At 34.2% G+C, this 19,095-nt stretch overlaps 1 protein-coding gene across 1 annotated transcript in view; it reads right to left on the minus strand.

Annotated features, from left to right (window-relative positions):
* Window positions 1-19,095, minus strand: part of LOC137399249 (chitin synthase chs-2-like) — a 33,878-nt gene that overhangs the window by 12,947 nt on the left and 1,836 nt on the right. Inside the window, exons 3-16 of the mRNA XM_068085274.1 lie at window positions 18,252-18,490; window positions 16,009-16,230; window positions 15,458-15,655; window positions 14,863-15,016; window positions 14,104-14,241; window positions 12,576-12,711; window positions 11,566-11,766; window positions 10,765-10,865; window positions 10,451-10,648; window positions 8,774-8,990; window positions 7,534-7,805; window positions 6,400-6,554; window positions 3,963-4,130; window positions 328-463 (exon numbers count right to left, since the gene is read on the minus strand). Of these exons, the coding sequence (XP_067941375.1) occupies window positions 328-463; window positions 3,963-4,130; window positions 6,400-6,554; window positions 7,534-7,805; window positions 8,774-8,990; window positions 10,451-10,648; window positions 10,765-10,865; window positions 11,566-11,766; window positions 12,576-12,711; window positions 14,104-14,241; window positions 14,863-15,016; window positions 15,458-15,655; window positions 16,009-16,230; window positions 18,252-18,490 (2,535 nt within the window). The remainder of the gene's footprint in view (window positions 1-327; window positions 464-3,962; window positions 4,131-6,399; window positions 6,555-7,533; window positions 7,806-8,773; window positions 8,991-10,450; window positions 10,649-10,764; window positions 10,866-11,565; window positions 11,767-12,575; window positions 12,712-14,103; window positions 14,242-14,862; window positions 15,017-15,457; window positions 15,656-16,008; window positions 16,231-18,251; window positions 18,491-19,095) is intronic.

The raw sequence follows: 19,095 nt of genomic DNA on the forward strand, positions 1-19,095 counted from the left end.
TTAGTACCATGGTACATAATACACATATAATCATTAGCATGATTAGTACCATGGTACATAATACACATATAATCATTAGCGTGATTAGTACCATGGTACATAATACACATATAATCATTAGCATGATTAGTACCATGGTACATAATACACATATAATCATTAGCATGGTTAGTACCATGGTACATAATACACATATAATCATTAGCGTGATTAGTACCATGGTACATAATACACATATAATCATTAGCGTGATTAGTACCATGGTACATAATACACATATAATCAGTAGCATGATTAGTACCGTGGTACATAATTTGAAAGACTGACCTGCAAGAAAAAGATGACAGCTATCCACAAGGCGTTGAGCATGAAAAATGCAAAGCAAACATTATTTCTCATTTGTTTCAGCTGATCCGCAAGATGAGCTTCCTTAGCAGCATCCTGTTCTATTGGCTTCAAGTACCTGCAACCAGTTGTCATACAATTAGTCACATGCCCTGTATAAAAAACAATGTGAGAGTATCAATGAGAACTCATTACACATTGAAAGATACATTGTGACCACGCTACAAACACTGATAACTCATAGAGTTGAGGTCAAATAGCTTACCAAGTGATTTGAGTTCATACCAGATCATAAAGATCTTGACGATCCACAATCATGACAGGTCAAACAGTTTTTCATCCCAATTTATTTCAGATCATCACAAATTATCAGCCAAAAATTCATGATGCCAATACTACATTTGTTACACAATCTCATTATGTGCTGTAGACTGCATCGCCACAATCGGCAGCTTTGCGATAAAAGATTGTTCCAGAAGAAAAGATGATTTCATACAGAGCCGAAGTAGTCAAGGTTGTCACAGTCAATACAAAACAGGGTATTTGTCGGAGTCTAGAAGAAGGATAAAGTTATTAGTAATGCGTTAAACCAGTGTTGTACCACAAGCAGCCAGACTACATATGGCCAATATAAACACAGGGATAGCAACTACATGTTGCACTCTTCAATCTGTTCAGCATGAAAAATGCCAGAGACGTGACACTTACAAGCAGCCCAGAAGAGAAAAGATATGTATTCTTGGGAATAATTTAATAACATTTAATTACATTTCTTTATTTATTTATAAGCATTTTAGTCTATATATTTGTGTACATTGTCACAGTTCTTTAATTGTGTTATGACTTGGTAAACAATTGTTAATAAATAATTTAAATTAGTTTCAAAGAAGCCTCCTATCATTTTTTTAGTCTGATGAATATAAGTGAACACTTGAACTTAAAGGTTGGCTTGCTACAAAATTCACATTACAGTTATTTGGTATCAAAAGATTCACCATGTCTTACTCTGCTGTATGGTAGGTGCAAAATATGTACAAATGTGATTACAAGCTCTTGAAAGCTAAAAAACGAACCATTAATCTCAGCCATTACGAAATCGTGGCAGGCTACTATCTTTTTATTTTGCTGACGTACATGTACTCAAGCCAACTTGGTTCTTGTTTTGACACATGATGTTCTCACGTGAATTGAAAAACCAATAAAAGGCTCAATATAAAACGTCTCGTAGCACTAATTTATGGCAAACACTTCGGGCTCTACCGAAAACCCATATCAACTATAGATGCTCGTTATTTTACAGTTTAGTTTCGGCTTGGCGTAATCATCTAGTCGTAATCTGATCATGTGACCCGTACATCTGGCCAAATAGCGCGAACAATTTCTGCAGCATTTTTTGACCATCACAGGTGACCAACAGGCTCGTCATGTTTATCAAAGGATAATAGGCATTCCTTCGAGCTAAGGTTAAAAAATTAAACGAATTTTCACGGTAGGTTTTGAGATATCAGTGCTCAAAGTGACAGCGTTACAATGATGATGAAATAGCTGCGTAACGACAATAGACATGGTTTCATCGAATGCGTGAAGTATATTTGTGAAAATATTTCGACAAATGGGGTTGCACGAAAGTGTAAACAGAAGCCATCTTGTACAACTACGTCCCAGTTGAGCCGTTTTGGAAATGAATTCCAGTCTACGACGTTTTTGCGATGGTTGCTATTGACTGTTCGTTTTTGAGTTTTTAAAAGCTTGTAATCTCATTTCCACATATTTTGCACCTACAACACAGCGGAGTAAAACATGATGAATTTTTTGATACCAAATAACTGCAATGTCAAATTTTTTGTGAGTCAACCTTTAAGGTAGTTGACAAAAATTTTATCTGTACTGCTCCATTCACATGTAGAGTGTTCTTAGTTTGGTCAGGAATTAATAAAAGGTAAAGTAATAAAATATTTCCAAATAGTCAAATCGGATGTGGCATCTTTTCAACAATTGGTCCCAAGAAAAGATTAATAATATGATATATAGATAATAATATAATTTCATATAATATGTAATACTGTATTTTGATGATATACCGCTATCATTCTGCTTGCTTAAAATTAAAATAAAAACAGAAAGGATTATATCAAGTATTTATTACCATTGGTCATTTTAAATGATAGCTACCTCTCCCTCCCTCCACAAGCCCTCAAAATTCATAAATGAAAAATAATTGATGTATATTTAATTTGATGAAATGGTGATCTTCATTGGACAGCTTAAAATTTTCCGTTGTACTTCCTTCTATTTAGCTGCAGCTTCATTTGAGATTCGTTTATGAGAACTCTCTGACTTGTCATTAATAAAATATTGAGCCAATGGTAAATTGTCCAAAATTATAAACTATAGTGGATGTCAAAGCCTTTTATTTTTGTTTTGCAATAGCAGCAGTCTTAAATTTACGAACTTTCAAACAATCACAAAATTCTGTGCACGCCATTAATGGAACAAATAAAATTTTGGCCAATATAGGAGCTTTAACCAAAGACATTCACTTTTTAGAATCATGCTTCAACCAACTGAGTTAATCAGCCATCTTGCTAGCCCACCTTATCAATGACGAATAATTGTGTCAATTAGAAGATAAAGATTGCTTTATGATAGCGAAAGCAAACAGATGAACGGACAATGGACAATAATGACATTGATAACATATAATAATGCAATATATATTGGCTTTGAAATATTTAATAATTAGGATATAGATACATTGTTAATAATGAAAGATGTTGTTTACAAGATCATTTTAGAGGCACTAAACAGAACTATTTTTGCCATTAATCTTGATATTAGTTAGTCTACAAGACCTAGCCCTCAAGTAGTGAACAACAAGACCTAGCCCTCAAGTAGTGAAACAACAAGACTTAGCCCGCAAGTAGTGAAACAACAAGACCTAGCCCACAAGTAGTGAAACAACAAGACTTAGCCCACAAGTAGTGAAACAACAAGACCTAGGCCACAAGTAGTGAAACAACAAGACTTAGCCCACAAGTAGTGAAACAACAAGACCTAGCCCACAAGTAGTGAAACAACAAGACCTAGCCCATAAGTAGTGAAACAACAAGACCTAGCCCACAAGTAGTGAAACAACAAGGCCTAGCCCACAAGTAGTGAAACAACAAGACCTAGCCCACAAGTAGTGAAACAACAAGACCTTGCCCATAAGTAGTGAAACAACAAGACTTAGCCCACAAGTAGTGAAACAACAAGACCTAGCCCACAAGTAGTAAAACAGCAAGACCTAGCCCACAAGTAGTGAAACAACAAGACTTAGCCCACAAGTAGTGAAACAACAAGACTTAGCCCACAAGTAGTGAAACAACAAGACCTAGCCCATAAGTAGTGAAACAACAAGACCTAGCCCACAAGTAGTGAAACAACAAGGCCTAGCCCACAGGTAGTGAAACAACAAGACCTAGCCCACAAGTAGTGAAACAACAAGACCTAGCCCTCAAGTAGTAAAACAACAAGACTTAGCCCACAAGTGGTGAAACAACAAGATCTAGCCCACAAATAGTAAAACAACAAGACTTGTTCCCTTTAAGCATTGCGTATCTTTATCTGTTACTTACTTGACAATAAGCTTTTTCCAGAATTCTCTCTCCTGCTCGTCAAGTTTTTCTACACGGGAGTGTAACAGTCCATCGCTCTCCATCCAAGCTGGTTTGTCAAGGTCATCCGTTCTTATTCTGACTCTGGCAGCGGGCGCTGAACTAGATTCGTCATCTGATTTGGAAGGCCTGGTAGATAAAATTACTGCTCAGTTGTTTTGTAACTAGAATGTTTTTGTATTTGTATCAAGTATGTATCGACAAGTTCATGCAAGTTGTATAATGTGATGAAAAAGACCATTAAAAAACTCATGAGTTTTAAGACTATAAAATATATATCAAACACACACTCTGATTAAAATTTTCTAATCAATAAATCTCAGCACTTATGATCTCTCAGCAAATGTGGTAATAATTTCAAAACATTTAGTTTAAATATTTTTAAATCAGAGTGTTGTGGTAATAACAGATGCATATATTTTCATATGACTAGTTTATCTCTTCAAATGCTATTATAACAATTGTGTCTAACATCCTTTTGAAGACTTCATTGTCATTCCAACCATACAAGACCAGGTGCTATATGTACATTTTTGTAATAATTAGGAAAATCACAATGGAAGTAAGATGTTGGCTAAAAGTAAAATTGAATGTGTCACTATGAGTATATTCAGAGAGTGTCACTATGAGTATATTCGGAGAGTGTCACTATGAGTATATTCAGAGAGTGTCACCATGAGTATATTCAGAGAGTGTCACTATGAGTACATTCAGAGAGTTTCACTATATGAGTATATTCAGAGAGTGTTACTATGAGTATATTCAGAGAGTGTCACTATGAGTACATTCAGAGAGTGTCACTATGAGTATATTCAGAGAGTGTTACTATGAGTATATTCAGAGAGTGTCACTATGAGTATATTCGGAGAGTGTCACTATGAGTATATTCAGAGAGTGTCACTATGAGTACATTCAGAGAGTGTCACTATGAGTATATTCAGAGAGTGTCACTATGAGTATATTCAGAGAGTGTCACTATGAGTATATTCAGAGAGTGTCACTATGAGTATATTCAGAGAGTGTCACTATGAGTATATTCAGAGAGTGTCACTATGAGTATATTCAGAGAGTGTCACTATGAGTATATTCGGAGAGTGTCACTATGAGTGTATTCGGAGAGTGTCACTATGAGTATATTCGGGGAGTGTCACTATGAGTATATTCGGAGAGTGTCACTATGAGTATATTCGGAGAGTGTCACTATGAGTATATTCAGAGAGTGTCACTATGAGTATATTCAGAGAGTGTCACTATGAGTATATTCAGAGAGTGTCACTATGAGTATATTCAGAGAGTGTCACTATGAGTATAATCAGAGAGTGTCACTATGAGTATATTCAGAGAGTGTCACTATGAGTATAATCAGAGAGTGTCACTATGAGTATATTCAGAGAGTGTCACTATGAGTATATTCGGAGAGTGTCACTATGAGTATATTCGGAGAGGGTCACTATGAGTATATTCGGAGAGTGTCACTATGAGTATATTCGGAGAGTGTCACTATGAGTATATTCAGAGAGTGTTACTATGAGTATATTCAGAGAGTGTCACTATGAGTATATTCAGAGAGTGTCACTATGAGTATATTCAGAGAGTGTCACTATGAGTATATTCAGAGAGTGTCACTATGAGTATATTCAGAGAGTGTCACTATGAGTATATTCAGAGAGTGTCACTATGAGTATATTCAGAGAGTGTCACTATGAGTATATTCAGAGAGTGTCACTATGAGTATATTCAGAGAGTGTCACTATGAGTATATTCAGAGAGTGTCACTATGAGTATATTCAGAGAGTGTCACTATGAGTATATTCAGAGAGTGTCACTATGAGTATATTCAGAGAGTGTCACTATGAGTATAATCAGAGAGTGTCACTATGAGTATATTCAGAGAGTGTCACTATGAGTATATTCAGAGAGTGTCACTATGAGTATATTCAGAGAGTGTCACTATGAGTATATTCAGAGAGTGTCACTATGAGTATATTCAGAGAGTGTCACTATGAGTATAATCAGAGAGTGTCACTATGAGTATATTCAGAGAGTGTCACTATGAGTATATTCAGAGAGTGTCACTATGAGTATATTCAGAAAAACCTATATTATTAATTTAATATAGATTTTTCTTTTTGATAGGACAGCAACCTCTGTTTAATTATATGTATTATCTTAATGGCAATAATTTCACATTCCTCTAGCTTTTACTGGAAGATTAGTATTGCAATACAGCTGCAGTCGTTTCTTCCTTTTTATCTAATTGATGAAAGACTTCTTTTACTATATTCTAAAAATTTATAGAGAAAAATATTATTGCTAAATCGTATCATTATGTTTTTTCAAAATTAGTTTTTAAATTTCAAAAGAAATAACATGTGTAAAGAACCATAAAACACCATACCTTTCTTGAACAGTTTCTATATCAGCATTCCCACTTTTTCCCTTTTTCTTTCCTTCTTTTAACATCATTTGTCGCTCAAGTCTGTCCATTTTATCTAGTACCCTGTGCATAGTTTTAGAGTTTTCTTCCAGTAACAGTCTACTGTTACCACAGCACTACAAAACCACGAAAATAATTTTATTTAAAACATAAAAAGGCTAGAAAATCTCAAATGGTATAGACTTGTCAAATATGGTTATAAATGTTTAAGTGAAGTCAGTTATGTTTTCCAGCTGAATGCATCAACTTATGATCCTCTAGTAAATATGCTTAACAAATAGCTAGCAGTAGTGATAAGAAGATAAATCTAGATTAAAATCTCATTCCTTTTCAACACAAGTTGATAAGGAGGTTGAAAAGCATTTCTTGAATCAGACATTCTAAACCAAAAAATAAAAGGCACAAAATCCGCATACGAAAGCACGTTTTCGTAAAACACATTTCTGCGAAAACACGCATTGTCAATGGTAGGCAGCATATTTTTCGCTGCATCTGCAGCAAAAAAAATGCTGCCCACTTCTTGCATGCGTGAGCAAATGCATCATACTAGAAAGCCATTTTGATAATTTTGTTGACCCTGACTTTGGATCTCAAACTATTGAGTCCTGCTAAAATATTTGCTAAATGTAAAGCAAGTACCATTGTAGAACTAGTCGGTGGACAGCTATTTGTGTGAGATCATGTGATGACAGAGATTTTGGAATGATAATTTTTTTTTAAACGATTGCAGATATTGCAAAATTCTATCCATCAATGAAAAAAGTTTCTGTGACTACATGATTAGTATTGATTTTTCAGTCAAGAACATTTTTGGTGGGCATTTTCTGAGAGATAATCAATAATTGTATGAAAACAGCTATTCATCCTTTTTCGTTTATTTGGCTGATCCCTTGTTTTGAATTGAGAGAGAGCAGTTTGAGGCTAGATGCTTTTTGTGTGCTTGTCACCGACAGTGGCTGTCCCACAAGTTAAACACTAACATGTCGAACACAGGCTATGACACTTTCTCGTCTTGAAAATATTGGACCACAATTCAGCACAATGAATGATGAATTATTTCATACAAATAGAAGACCACTGCTAAAGCCACTCTACCTGGCTGAAGAACATGCCTATTTTCCTGCAAAGGCTATCCTCTGCAATCTGTTTATCAACTAAGCTGTGCAAAAATCCAGAAGGTTTTTCTGTTTTTGCAGATTTGGTGGTTTCCCTAGTGCCCCAGGAGACGATGTTCATGTTGACCATGGAGTATATCATAAGAAGGAGGTAGCCACTGGGAATAGTTATGTAGTAGAGAAGTCCAGGGAATAGAGCAAAAAACTCCTGAGGATGGAATACAGCGCTTGTAATAAATATTCCACACAACACTGCAACAAACACATGCCTTTATGCTAGGGCTTCTCGATTAGAGGTGCTCACACCCCTAAGGGGTGAGAGCTCTTGTTCGCAAATGATGCAAGAATTAATCATGAAAATGAGAAAAGTGTATTCATTATCCCAAAAACCGCCGAGTTAAAATTACTTTTCTATAATCAGTCACAACCTAACAGCAAGTCTTTTATATGTTGCTGTGTCACAACGTTAAACTGTTCTTAGAATTACTTTCTAATAACATAATGTTTCATACATTCTGAATGTGTCTGTTTATCTGGTCATGTAGTATGGAGATTTGCAAACTTTTTAAATTTTTATTAAATAGGCGCACCAAATTTCAATTTTCTGGGTAGAGTCTTTGTTAGGCGCCTTAAACTAAAGTGAGTTTACACCAGGGCAAATTGTTGGAGTTGTGTTTCCTCCGAGAGAGCTGGAGTTGGCTTCTAGTCCATTTACAATTTAAAATGCATTTTCACAAAGACTTTCCACCAAATTTTTTATTTGATTTAATTTTTATACAGTATTAAAAAGCTTGTTAGATTTTCAAGTTCAATTATTGGGTTTTGTAAAACTTTTTTTGTACTAAAAAGTAAAAAGTCATACAATTTTTAGACCTATTTCTATTAGAGCCTACATGTATTACCATCTACTGTCATGAAAGTAACATATTTAACATAAAATCATTACTTCATCGAATTTAAAATGATTTTATTTAAGTACATGTATTTACAAGATAGAGGTTGTTATGAATTAGTTCTGTTTGACCTTTTACACTGTATAATGCTGCCAACAGCAAAGTCGAGTTGATTTGAAAGAGCAATCAGTGATTTTCTTTTCCAAAAAGCACAAAAACAATAGTTTGACTGTTTAGAATTTGTCTGACCTTTTTTATTTGTTTTCTTCTTTTTACAGCTGTGTTAAATTATTAGCATGATTGTGAATTGCACTTGTAGAAACTCACAGACAAGGAAAACTCCCGCTGGCGTAAGCAGACCCTCCATTGCTACAGAAACTATGCTGCCAATCATCACAGCCATCATAAGAACTGCATAAAACGCACTGAGAACTGCTGCCACAACTATTTGGGTGTCAGAAGCGGCGGTGAAGCACACGATGAGGAAAAAGACGGGTGGAACGAGAGCAAACACCAAAGACCAAGCAGCTGATAGTCCCAGTACCTGCAAATGCATGCATAGCTTTCAGAGGTATATACATGTAGCTATGCTTAGCTTTCAGAGGTATATACATGTAGCGGTATATTCAGAGGTATATACATGTAGCTATGCTTAGCTTTCAGAGGTATATACATGTAGCTATGCTTAGCTTTCAGAGGTATATACATGTAGCGGTATATTCAGAGGTATATACATGTAGCGGTATATTCAGAGGTATATACATGTAGCGGTATATTCAGAGGTATATACATGTAGCGGTATATTCAGAGGTATATACATGTAGCGGTATATTCAGAGGTATATACATGTAGCAGTATATTCAGAGGTATATACATGTAGCGGTATATTCAGAGGTATATACATGTAGCGGTATATTCAGAGGTATATACATGTAGCGGTATATTCAGAGGTATATACATGTAGCGTATATTCAGAGGTATATACATGTAGCGGTATATTCAGAGGTATATACATGTAGCGGTATATTCAGAGGTATATACATGTAGCGGTATATTCAGAGGTATATACATGTAGCGGTATATTCAGAGGTATATACATGTAGCGGTATATTCAGAGGTATATACATGTAGCTATGCTTAGCTTTCAGAGGTATATACATGTAGCTATGCTTAGCTTTTAGAGGTATATACATGTAGCGGTATATTCAGAGGTATATACATGTAGCGGTATATTCAGAGGTATATACATGTAGCGGTATATTCAGAGGTATATACATGCAGCGGTATATTCAGAGGTATATACATGTAGCGTATATTCAGAGGTATATACATGTAGCGGTATATTCAGAGGTATATACATGTAGCGGTATATTCAGAGGTATATACATGTAGCGGTATATTCAGAGGTATATACATGTAGCTATGCTTAGCTTTCAGAGGTATATACATGTAGCTATGCTTAGCTTTTAGAGGTATATACATGTAGCGGTATATTCAGAGGTATATACATGCAGCGGTATATTCAGAGGTATATACATGTAGCGTATATTCAGAGGTATATACATGTAGCGGTATATTCAGAGGTATATACATGTAGCGGTATATTCAGAGGTATATACATGTAGCGGTATATTCAGAGGTATATACATGCGAAATAACATTTTATGTCTAAGATAAGTATGAAATTCAACAATCATTTTAAACAAATGAAATCATTAAAAAAACTCACAAAGCTTATCACCCTTGCAAGGACAAGTCATGTCAGTTACGAGTATATGTCAAATCGCATGCACCAACCCACACATACAAACTTCAAAAGCACTTGCCATGGAATGACAGGCAATTACACATGTGTATTGTGTGTGTCATCAAGCACCAAGCATCGTATCGGGCTTGAGTCACTTAGCGCTCACAGAGCTTCTTAGGGCTAGTTACAAGCAAATTGTAATGCTGCATTTATGACTTCGAGAGCACTTGTCATGGCATGCCAGCTGATAAACTCACTTGATCCATAGCACCTGCTATGAGAAGTATAATTGTAGCTGGGCCCAAAATGGATGAGAAGAAGATCAGGCACTGATAGAGAATATATAGCATGGATAGTGAGTTATTACGCTTAACGGTCTGCCTCCAGCTGCCCAATAGGTCGAGAATGTTTGCCATAGTAGAAGGACCCCATCTTCGTCTTTGATTGAAAAATTCCTGAAAAACAGTTGTTAAAATGAAAAGTTTGCCTAAGTTGACCCAATATAATTTGCAGATTGCGAGAAATGGCCAGAAATTAACAAATTTTCAGAGAGTTAAACACAAGCATCCACCTTGAATGTCTCAGGAGCGTATGTAAATGCATCAGATGCTGCTACATATTCCACTTTGTATCCTCTCTGTAGCAGCAGTGTACTTAACCATCTGTCTTCTCCTACAAAATAATGAAAAATTATATTAACAGGTATGATCAAATTATTAAATAAAAATTTTTATAAAAAGTAGTGGAATTTTCTAATAAAAAAATTATAACAAAAGCTAATATTCATCAGAATAATAATAAAATTGTTGTAATAAAATTAGAAAATATGAATAATAATAATAAAACTAATAATATAAAATTATAATAAATTAATATCATATTATAATAAAATCTGACAATAAAATTTAAGTTGAAATTAGCTCATTAGCAATATGAAAATGTTCTAACATTAACACTTTTTTGATTATCACAGAACGATGTGCTGTTCGTTACAACTCATATGCTTTCTACCTGCAAGCAGTTTAAACTCATATGCTCTCTACCTGCCAGCAGTTTAAACTCATATGCTCTCTACCTGCAAGCAGTTTACACGCAGTCCTCCTGAACAAATTTTGTGCTGTTGTATAAACTTGATGAAAATAACTATCATCTTTCGGTATAATAAATGAAGGTCAATTTTTAGCGTTTTTAGGCAAATATTATGCTGTTATTAGTTGAGTTCCTAATTGAACTTAATTGAGAAGACAACTCCTATTATATCCCTCCATTATTTATAAAACAGTTATTTTTAAAAATGCGTTTTCTTGTTCTAAGACTTTTCAATATAAAATATCTACACCCTAAAGCTTCAATCAAGAGTGCTCTCCTATACCTTGGTCGTACTGCACAAAGTGTCTAGCTTCAGTAGCATCTATTGAGTATGTTTTCATAATATTGTCATCCATGATTGCAGATCCCCTGAAGAGTGAAAAGCAACCAGGAGCGCAGAGTACGCATCCAAGAACATGTTCAGCTGCCTTCTGTAACCAGTGGCCTATAGCGTATTCAAACTTCTGGTACCAGACCATCGGACCTGTGAAACAAGCAACAATATTTAGCATAACTTCAGTGTTATACATTGAAAAAGAAAATACATGTGCATTATTTATCATATGTTATGCATAACTCTATAGCATCTCATTAACATGTATAAAATCATATTATTGTTTAAATTAAATTACATTATGCCACATTGTTGTTGCGCATAAAAAAGTCTTGAAGAAATTTGATAAGATTTGTATTTTGATCAAGATGAAATTTCCACACAAAGAACTGTTAGAACTGACAAGGTATATTGTTATCTATATTAATAAATGACACTTTGTATGCATGTGTGTATGCGCTTGCGCGCGTATGTGTAAGTGCTATGCATTTCCCAATCGTTGGCTTCACACGCATGTGCTTCATGTTCTCCTCAAAGTTGCCAAAATATTTGCTTTAAAACTCCATCTGGTCCCTAATTTAGGACAATTGCCCTCTATGAATGCATTTATTGAGGAAAATTGCCCTCTATGAACGCGTTTATTGAGGACGACTGCCCTCTCTGAACGCATTTATTGAAGATGACTGCCTTCTATGAACGCGTTTATTGAAGACGATTGCCTTTTATGAAAGCAGTAAATCAATTTGCGGTGAAAATCTACAAGAGGGCTAGGGGGTTATCTGACTAAAAGTGAACAAAATATCAGACAATTCCTGTCTTAATGCGAGTCTGAAATAAACATACCGTACTTGGAGTTTAGTAGTTTTTGTTTGGGTAAACTGTTTAACTTATCGGTAGCTACAATTATTTTATAATGAAAATGGTTTTGTTGTCATAGCTGTATGGCTGAACAGACAAACCTGATCCAATCGGATGAATTCGTCCACAAACAACTCCAACTTTTTTGTTTTTCTTCACCCTATCCACAAGCAGCTGGAGAGCTTGGGGTTTGAAGTCAACATCTCCGTCCAATGCGAGTAGGAAAGTGTTTTCACTCTAAAAATATAACCAGAAATCTTTATAACTAGTCTGTCTTTTCTAAATCATTGCGAGTTGGTAAAACTCTTTAAACTAAGTAAGGAAAGAGATTAACAAGTGTCAATATTTTCAGCTTTTTATCAAAATCTTTTTGAAATTCATTGCAGTTTTAAGGGTTAAAATTCATAATCAGAATTTTAGTTTTTGCAATTTAATTTTTTTGGCAGCAAATACTATGTACATGTAGTAGTTCATAACTTTTTGTTATTGTAAAATATATCTGTGGAACACGTTTACGGAACTTTAAAGTTGTTCTCTATATTAGTCAGCAGTGTTAAGTTATTGGTTGTAAAATGTATATCTGTAGATATATTTTGTCAAGTAGAACACTTTTGTATGTCAAAATTCTGATAACAACTAATTGCCATGGGACACAGATAAGGGGGGGCAGCGAGTGCATATGAGTGGTAATGAGCACAAAACATACAAGAACTAGCTTACTTAGATATTAAGTATCTCAACACACAAGTAAAGCGCAATAATGATGTCAGATCATAAAAAGGATACAATACCATTTTTCAACAAGCAGTATGCTGCCAGTTTGAAGCAAGCTGTTGATATGAGTACACAAAACAGAATTATAATTATACAGTAATGGTAGCATGGAGAACTCTATCATAGTGACTTTATGCTGGTCTTACACAGTTTAGCTTATAGCTTTATGTTATATTTCTAATTAGTACCCTGGCAGTCTCCTGTACTGATCGTCAGGTGTACCAATGAAGCACAGGGAATAAGTATGTGTACAAGTATTCAGCAACATCTAATGCAACTAACTGATGAAGATTGACTTCACCAGCTAGTTACTTCCTGAATCAGGCTAGGAAGGTAAATACTGTAGGTTTGAATCCCACTCGAAGCAAACAACTTTCACAACCTTAAATCATGGCTTCAGATGGCTACTGCTCTTATTATAGTAAAAATTCCAGCTGTCCAAAGGTTGTACTAATGAAGGAAATGCCTACTTGTTGAATGAAAATATTGAAGGTCCTTGTATTATCAATAAAAATAGTATTACAATCTTATTAGAATTAAAACACATGCATTTATTTGTAACTTTTTGTACTATGAAGGTATTTAAAGTACATTACAGTCAAAATATATTTGCTAAACCATTTTATATTTTTGAATAATCAAATAGATATTATTTTGTTATGCAAAAAACTCGATGTTTCTCTAGTCTCGTTAGCAAATGGTAATATCATGTTTATGTCGTCTAAAATAAACAGCGTTTAACAAATTGTTGGTTGAAGACAATTGCGAGTTCTACTTCCTAAAATTACGCAGAGCATTGGTTCAGCTAAAATGTCAGAACTGTTGAGCTTGAGATTAATATTTGCAGTTGCTGACCTTTTGTATTTTTGCCTCTGGCATCCTCTGAAAGATCTCAGCTTCTGGACGATATTTGCTGCAAGAAGCCTTTGGTTCATCAGAAAGTTGGACCCCGCTTAGGTTCTTGAACCCCAGAAGGTAATACATGTACATAATCTGAAATAGAATTATCAGCCTAATATATACATTATATCTAGCATAATGTAGCGCTAAACTGTTGCCATAACACTTAGCATATAATTATACGCAAGTACAAGGTAAGTGTAACATTAAGTTGAGGAAACTAGACACAAAAAGATGGCAAGGGAAAGCAGAGCTATAAAACCTAAACAATAAAACGGCTACTGTCGAAGTGACCAAAATGAGAGGGAGAGAGAGGGAGAGAGAGGGAGAGAGAGGGAAAGAGAGGGAGGGATCTGGCATATTGTAGGGCTAAATTTTCACCATAATGTCTAGCGTATCATAATAAGCGAGTAGGTTTTGCAGTTAACAAGACGTCTGAACTGCGTGTTAACTGTTAAAGACAGTAAACATTGTACTAACTGAAGCACCAGCTTTCTTGCCTTGAATTACCTTCGAGTTATCAATTGCAGTTTGTGCATTCTAATAGCGTTTGATTCTATGGATGCGAAAGTCTTATATCAGCATCATGTTATTCTAATGATAAACACACCATCGAGTAACAAAGAATTATCAAAAAAGGGAAGTTAAAACATTCATCTTAACTGACGAGATAGCCCTACTGAATGATCACATAGGATTATATTTAGTTTCTACCTGAGACCACCGCTTTCGATGTCTTATTTTATTTTTGTCTTTCAAGTGAACAACCATCGTATTCTCTCCGGGAAGTGTGTAGATGAGTTTGCCTCCGTATGGAGTTGCTACTTTTACAGGTGGTGAGAGAGTGATTGCGGTGTGGTACAAGGCACTGCAAGATCCATAGAACTAACTAACAACTTATGCAACAAAATTGTGTTAATATATACCGTATCATAATTCCGACATCAAAAGGCTAGTAAAACTGGTTCAGCAAAAAACAATCCAAATTCTTAGGAATTGAAATAAAAACAATATTTAAAAGGACAAAATTGTGCAATGTTGAGTTTAGGTAAATGCTTTTAAAATGCAATAAAATATTAAAGTTCCAAACTTAACCTTCACAAATGACCAGCTTTTAAATGCTCCTTGTTTGAGTTTTGAATGATATTTTTAGTAACTTGAGTTGATAAAATTCAAAATTTACGACAGTGCTTTTAAAGAGTTTTCTCTTTAAAAAACTCAATAAAGTTATCAGAGAAAAGTTGAAACGACAGTAATAGATAAAAGTGAAAAGAAATAAAATTTGAAATTTGAAAAAAATGCAACCCACCTGGCAGCCTCATTAATAGTTTTGACAAAGCTAACGACAAAGTCATTCAGCATCCACTCTTCTTCTTTAGACAGTTTCATCGCATCATCAAACATGATATGAACTTCAAACTCATAGTAGTCAGGGTTCATCTCCCCTTCTCGGCATTGGCTCAAGATTTTTGAAGAGTTTCGCTTTGTAGCCTGGTCTTCATCAAGCCTACAACATAAATAATTGTAGGCTATAAATAAGTCGATTACATTAAAACCAGGGAACCAGGGCTATTCTCCAAACCCAATAATATTGTTTGAACCAAGACTCAATTTAAATGAGAATTTTAGTTAAAGTTTGAGTCAAATTTTGACAACCTTGAAAATATTTTTAAAACTCATTGAGTTTGTTAAACTGTCCATGACAATAAAAGTTATTTTATGTATGTGTATTTCATACATAATTGGATTGCATCAATCTGGAAAAACAAACTATCTCCCATTTGATTTTGATTTGCGTAACTAAATTTGATTAACAGCCTAAAATTAATAACTGCTTACAAAGAGATCCATCAAAGTCACCTTAAAATAGATTTAAGAACTTGTAACATCTCATTCTTGTTCTCATGCCACATGGTGGCACAGATGTAGATCATCGGGGTGCTTGTCATTGGGTTCACCTCTTCTGGTTCCTGAGCGTGTTTCTTACAGCATGTCTGGCTCAACCTCTGGCTGTCTATTTTACGGTTATAGGCGAGTGACTGCTCGAGGTTGACAGAACAGTAGTTGGGCAAAGCAAAAATACTAAAACAATAAAAATAATACTAATCTATATAAATAACAATTAACTTTACTCAGTGGTCGATACCAAACCAAATAACTTTACTTATAAAGCAAACACGCAAACTGGCTAAATGGTTTTTGGGTTCATAGAACAGTGAAAAATAATTTAAGATTATTAATGTGTATTGTTTTAATGGTTTTCATCTTTATGATATTGATGAGTAACTCTATGAAAGTATATGCATGTATATATATTATTTTATTAGCAATAATTTCATTTCAAATAGAAATGTTTTTCAAATAATGGCAACTATATTTTCAAAGTAATTGGTATTGGTTGTATGCGATTTGTTCACATCACATAAGTTGAAGTGAGTTGAGAACCTGTAACTGTCATGTAAAAAGGACACAAAGGACACAACTGTCATGTAAAAAGCATGAGAAATCATACAAACCAAATACCAATTGGTTGTATCAAGAAATGATACAAACCATGAGAAATCTTTAAACCTTTAATTAAAGTAAAATAAACATTTAGCAGTAAAGTAAGAAGATGCAAAGATTTTGAACAATCTTGAATTGTTTAATTCATGCCTGTCAACAGACTTAATCTCCTTTAGTTTTGAAACCTAAACCCCTTTAGTTGAAGTAAACAAGATTAGATCTAAAATTATTTTGTGTCAAAATCAATTTCTACAATTAAAATGTCGTTAATGCGTTTTATCATAAATGGGCTATTTGCCAGTTTTAGGGAAAGATTTTTTGTGTTGTACCTACTTGTTTATTTAACAGCAAAGTTTACTGAACAGTCAAGAGTGACAAGAATATTGATTTGTTACACACTGGTACTAATATTGTGAGCTTAAACCATAGTGTTTAACGCATTATGGCTAGAAAGATTTTTTGTACAAGTGGTGTACAGTAACCTTGACCTATTATTGTTTCTATATACAAAGTTTTGGACATACCACTTCACAATGGAACTAACATTTGTTTCAATAATTGGAAACATTACTGTTCTGTACGTCTGTCTATTGATCTTCTATTTATATATATAATATATATATATATATATATATATATATATATATATATATATATATATATATATATATATATATATATATATATATATATATATACATACATACATACATGTATATATATAAATCTAAGTGTTTGTTTGTCGTCTGTCATTTGTGTGTTCAGTTACAGGTATTAAAATCTAAAAAGGTAAGAAGGAAGAGTTTCTTCCTACTGGAAGTGAAATCAAAACCACCAATCCTGCAGACAGGCAAGCTAACCGCTATGCTATGCTGCTCTTGCCATACTATGAAATTATTGAGGGCATACCTACGCAGCACTTGCCAAAATACCATTGGTTACCACTAGCACAATTGAACATCATGATTGTGTGAAAGATCATAGCATGTAATGTAATGATTATAAGTACATTTGCAAGCTGACTTCAGACAGACAGACAGACAGACATGGCCCTTTTTATGGTAAAAATTTAGACTAGCTCAAGTTACTAGCTTATGTTACTCAAATTCATTAGGTAATTAATTTATTACTCATGCAACATCGGGCATTCATCTAATAAAGTATAAAATGATTAAAACAAAAAGGAAAAATATTTACAAAAGAGTAATTCAATTTAAATCTAGGGCAAGTTAGACTAAGTTATATCACATACTGATACTTCTATACCTCACTTTATCACCGAACTTTTGCATAGCCGACAATACATTCTCATCTTACGATAATAAAATAACCTTTCAAATATCTTTTTACTGATTAATTTAGTAATTATTTGAAATAATATATAATTTGATGTAATACATTTGTGTTAATGTTATATGTTTTTTTGTAAATCATCATTTTCTTGGGTTTCAAAAGAAATTAAACAAGTTGTAATATATCATTATAAAAATGTTTGCATATTCAACTTGGGAAGCAAATTTTTGAAAAGATTGACTTCCTATGGAAAAGTCAAAAAGCCATGTAGCTATTCAGCAAAAAATAAAAAGCTTTGTGCTTACAGCTGAACCTGCTCTAGCCTGAGGTTGTTTGGAAACCAAAGATGTCGAGAAATCCAAAGTTGCGACAGCCAGCAGGTCGCCAAAGTGAGGGCCACCAAAGTCCAGCTGTCAGCTGGAGTTCCAACAGGTAGAGATATTTGTGGGTGTAGTGTTAGCCGTTCTGGAGCAAGGTTTGACAGCAGTTCTGATATCAGAACCAGAGCTGGAGTGTGGAGACTCAGAGGCAGAGCATAGCAAAACTAAAATATATACAGAATCTGTATTTGAATATTGAAATATGTTTGTATATATTATATTATGTATATATTATATCTCACATTTTCATATATGATATATAAATGTATTTATATTGGAATTTATTTACATTCTTTTTAAATGATTTACAATGTTAGAGCAAACTAATTACGCTAGAATTTTTATAAGTTACGGTACATCTGTCCTTTGCACTCTGGATTAGATAAACAGCCATATCAACAACGCTTTTTTTAAGAGAGAGAGATGAGTATTCCAATTAAAAAACAGCCAACTTGTCTTCAATTGGCAGCGTAAATTTTTCTTCTTTGCATCCACAGCTTTTGTACTAAGTCATTATAGATGCATATAACCAGGTCATAAATTTGTTTTGTCTTGTGTCTTATATTACTATAGTACATTAATATGACATACTAGATGAATGCTGGGCGTTGCATTGGTAATAAAAAAACAGCTTATAAACAGCGTAGTTGCCATTGGTTAAGCTTCTTTGCACAATGAATTGGAGTAACTTGAGCTATCAACTTAAACTAATCTAAATATTCTACTATAATAAGAGCCGTGCTTATAATTGTGCGTACAATCATTTCGT

Source organism: Watersipora subatra, chromosome 7, assembly GCF_963576615.1.
Source record: "Watersipora subatra chromosome 7, tzWatSuba1.1, whole genome shotgun sequence".
In the NCBI taxonomy this organism is placed as follows: Eukaryota; Metazoa; Bryozoa; class Gymnolaemata; order Cheilostomatida; family Watersiporidae; genus Watersipora; species Watersipora subatra.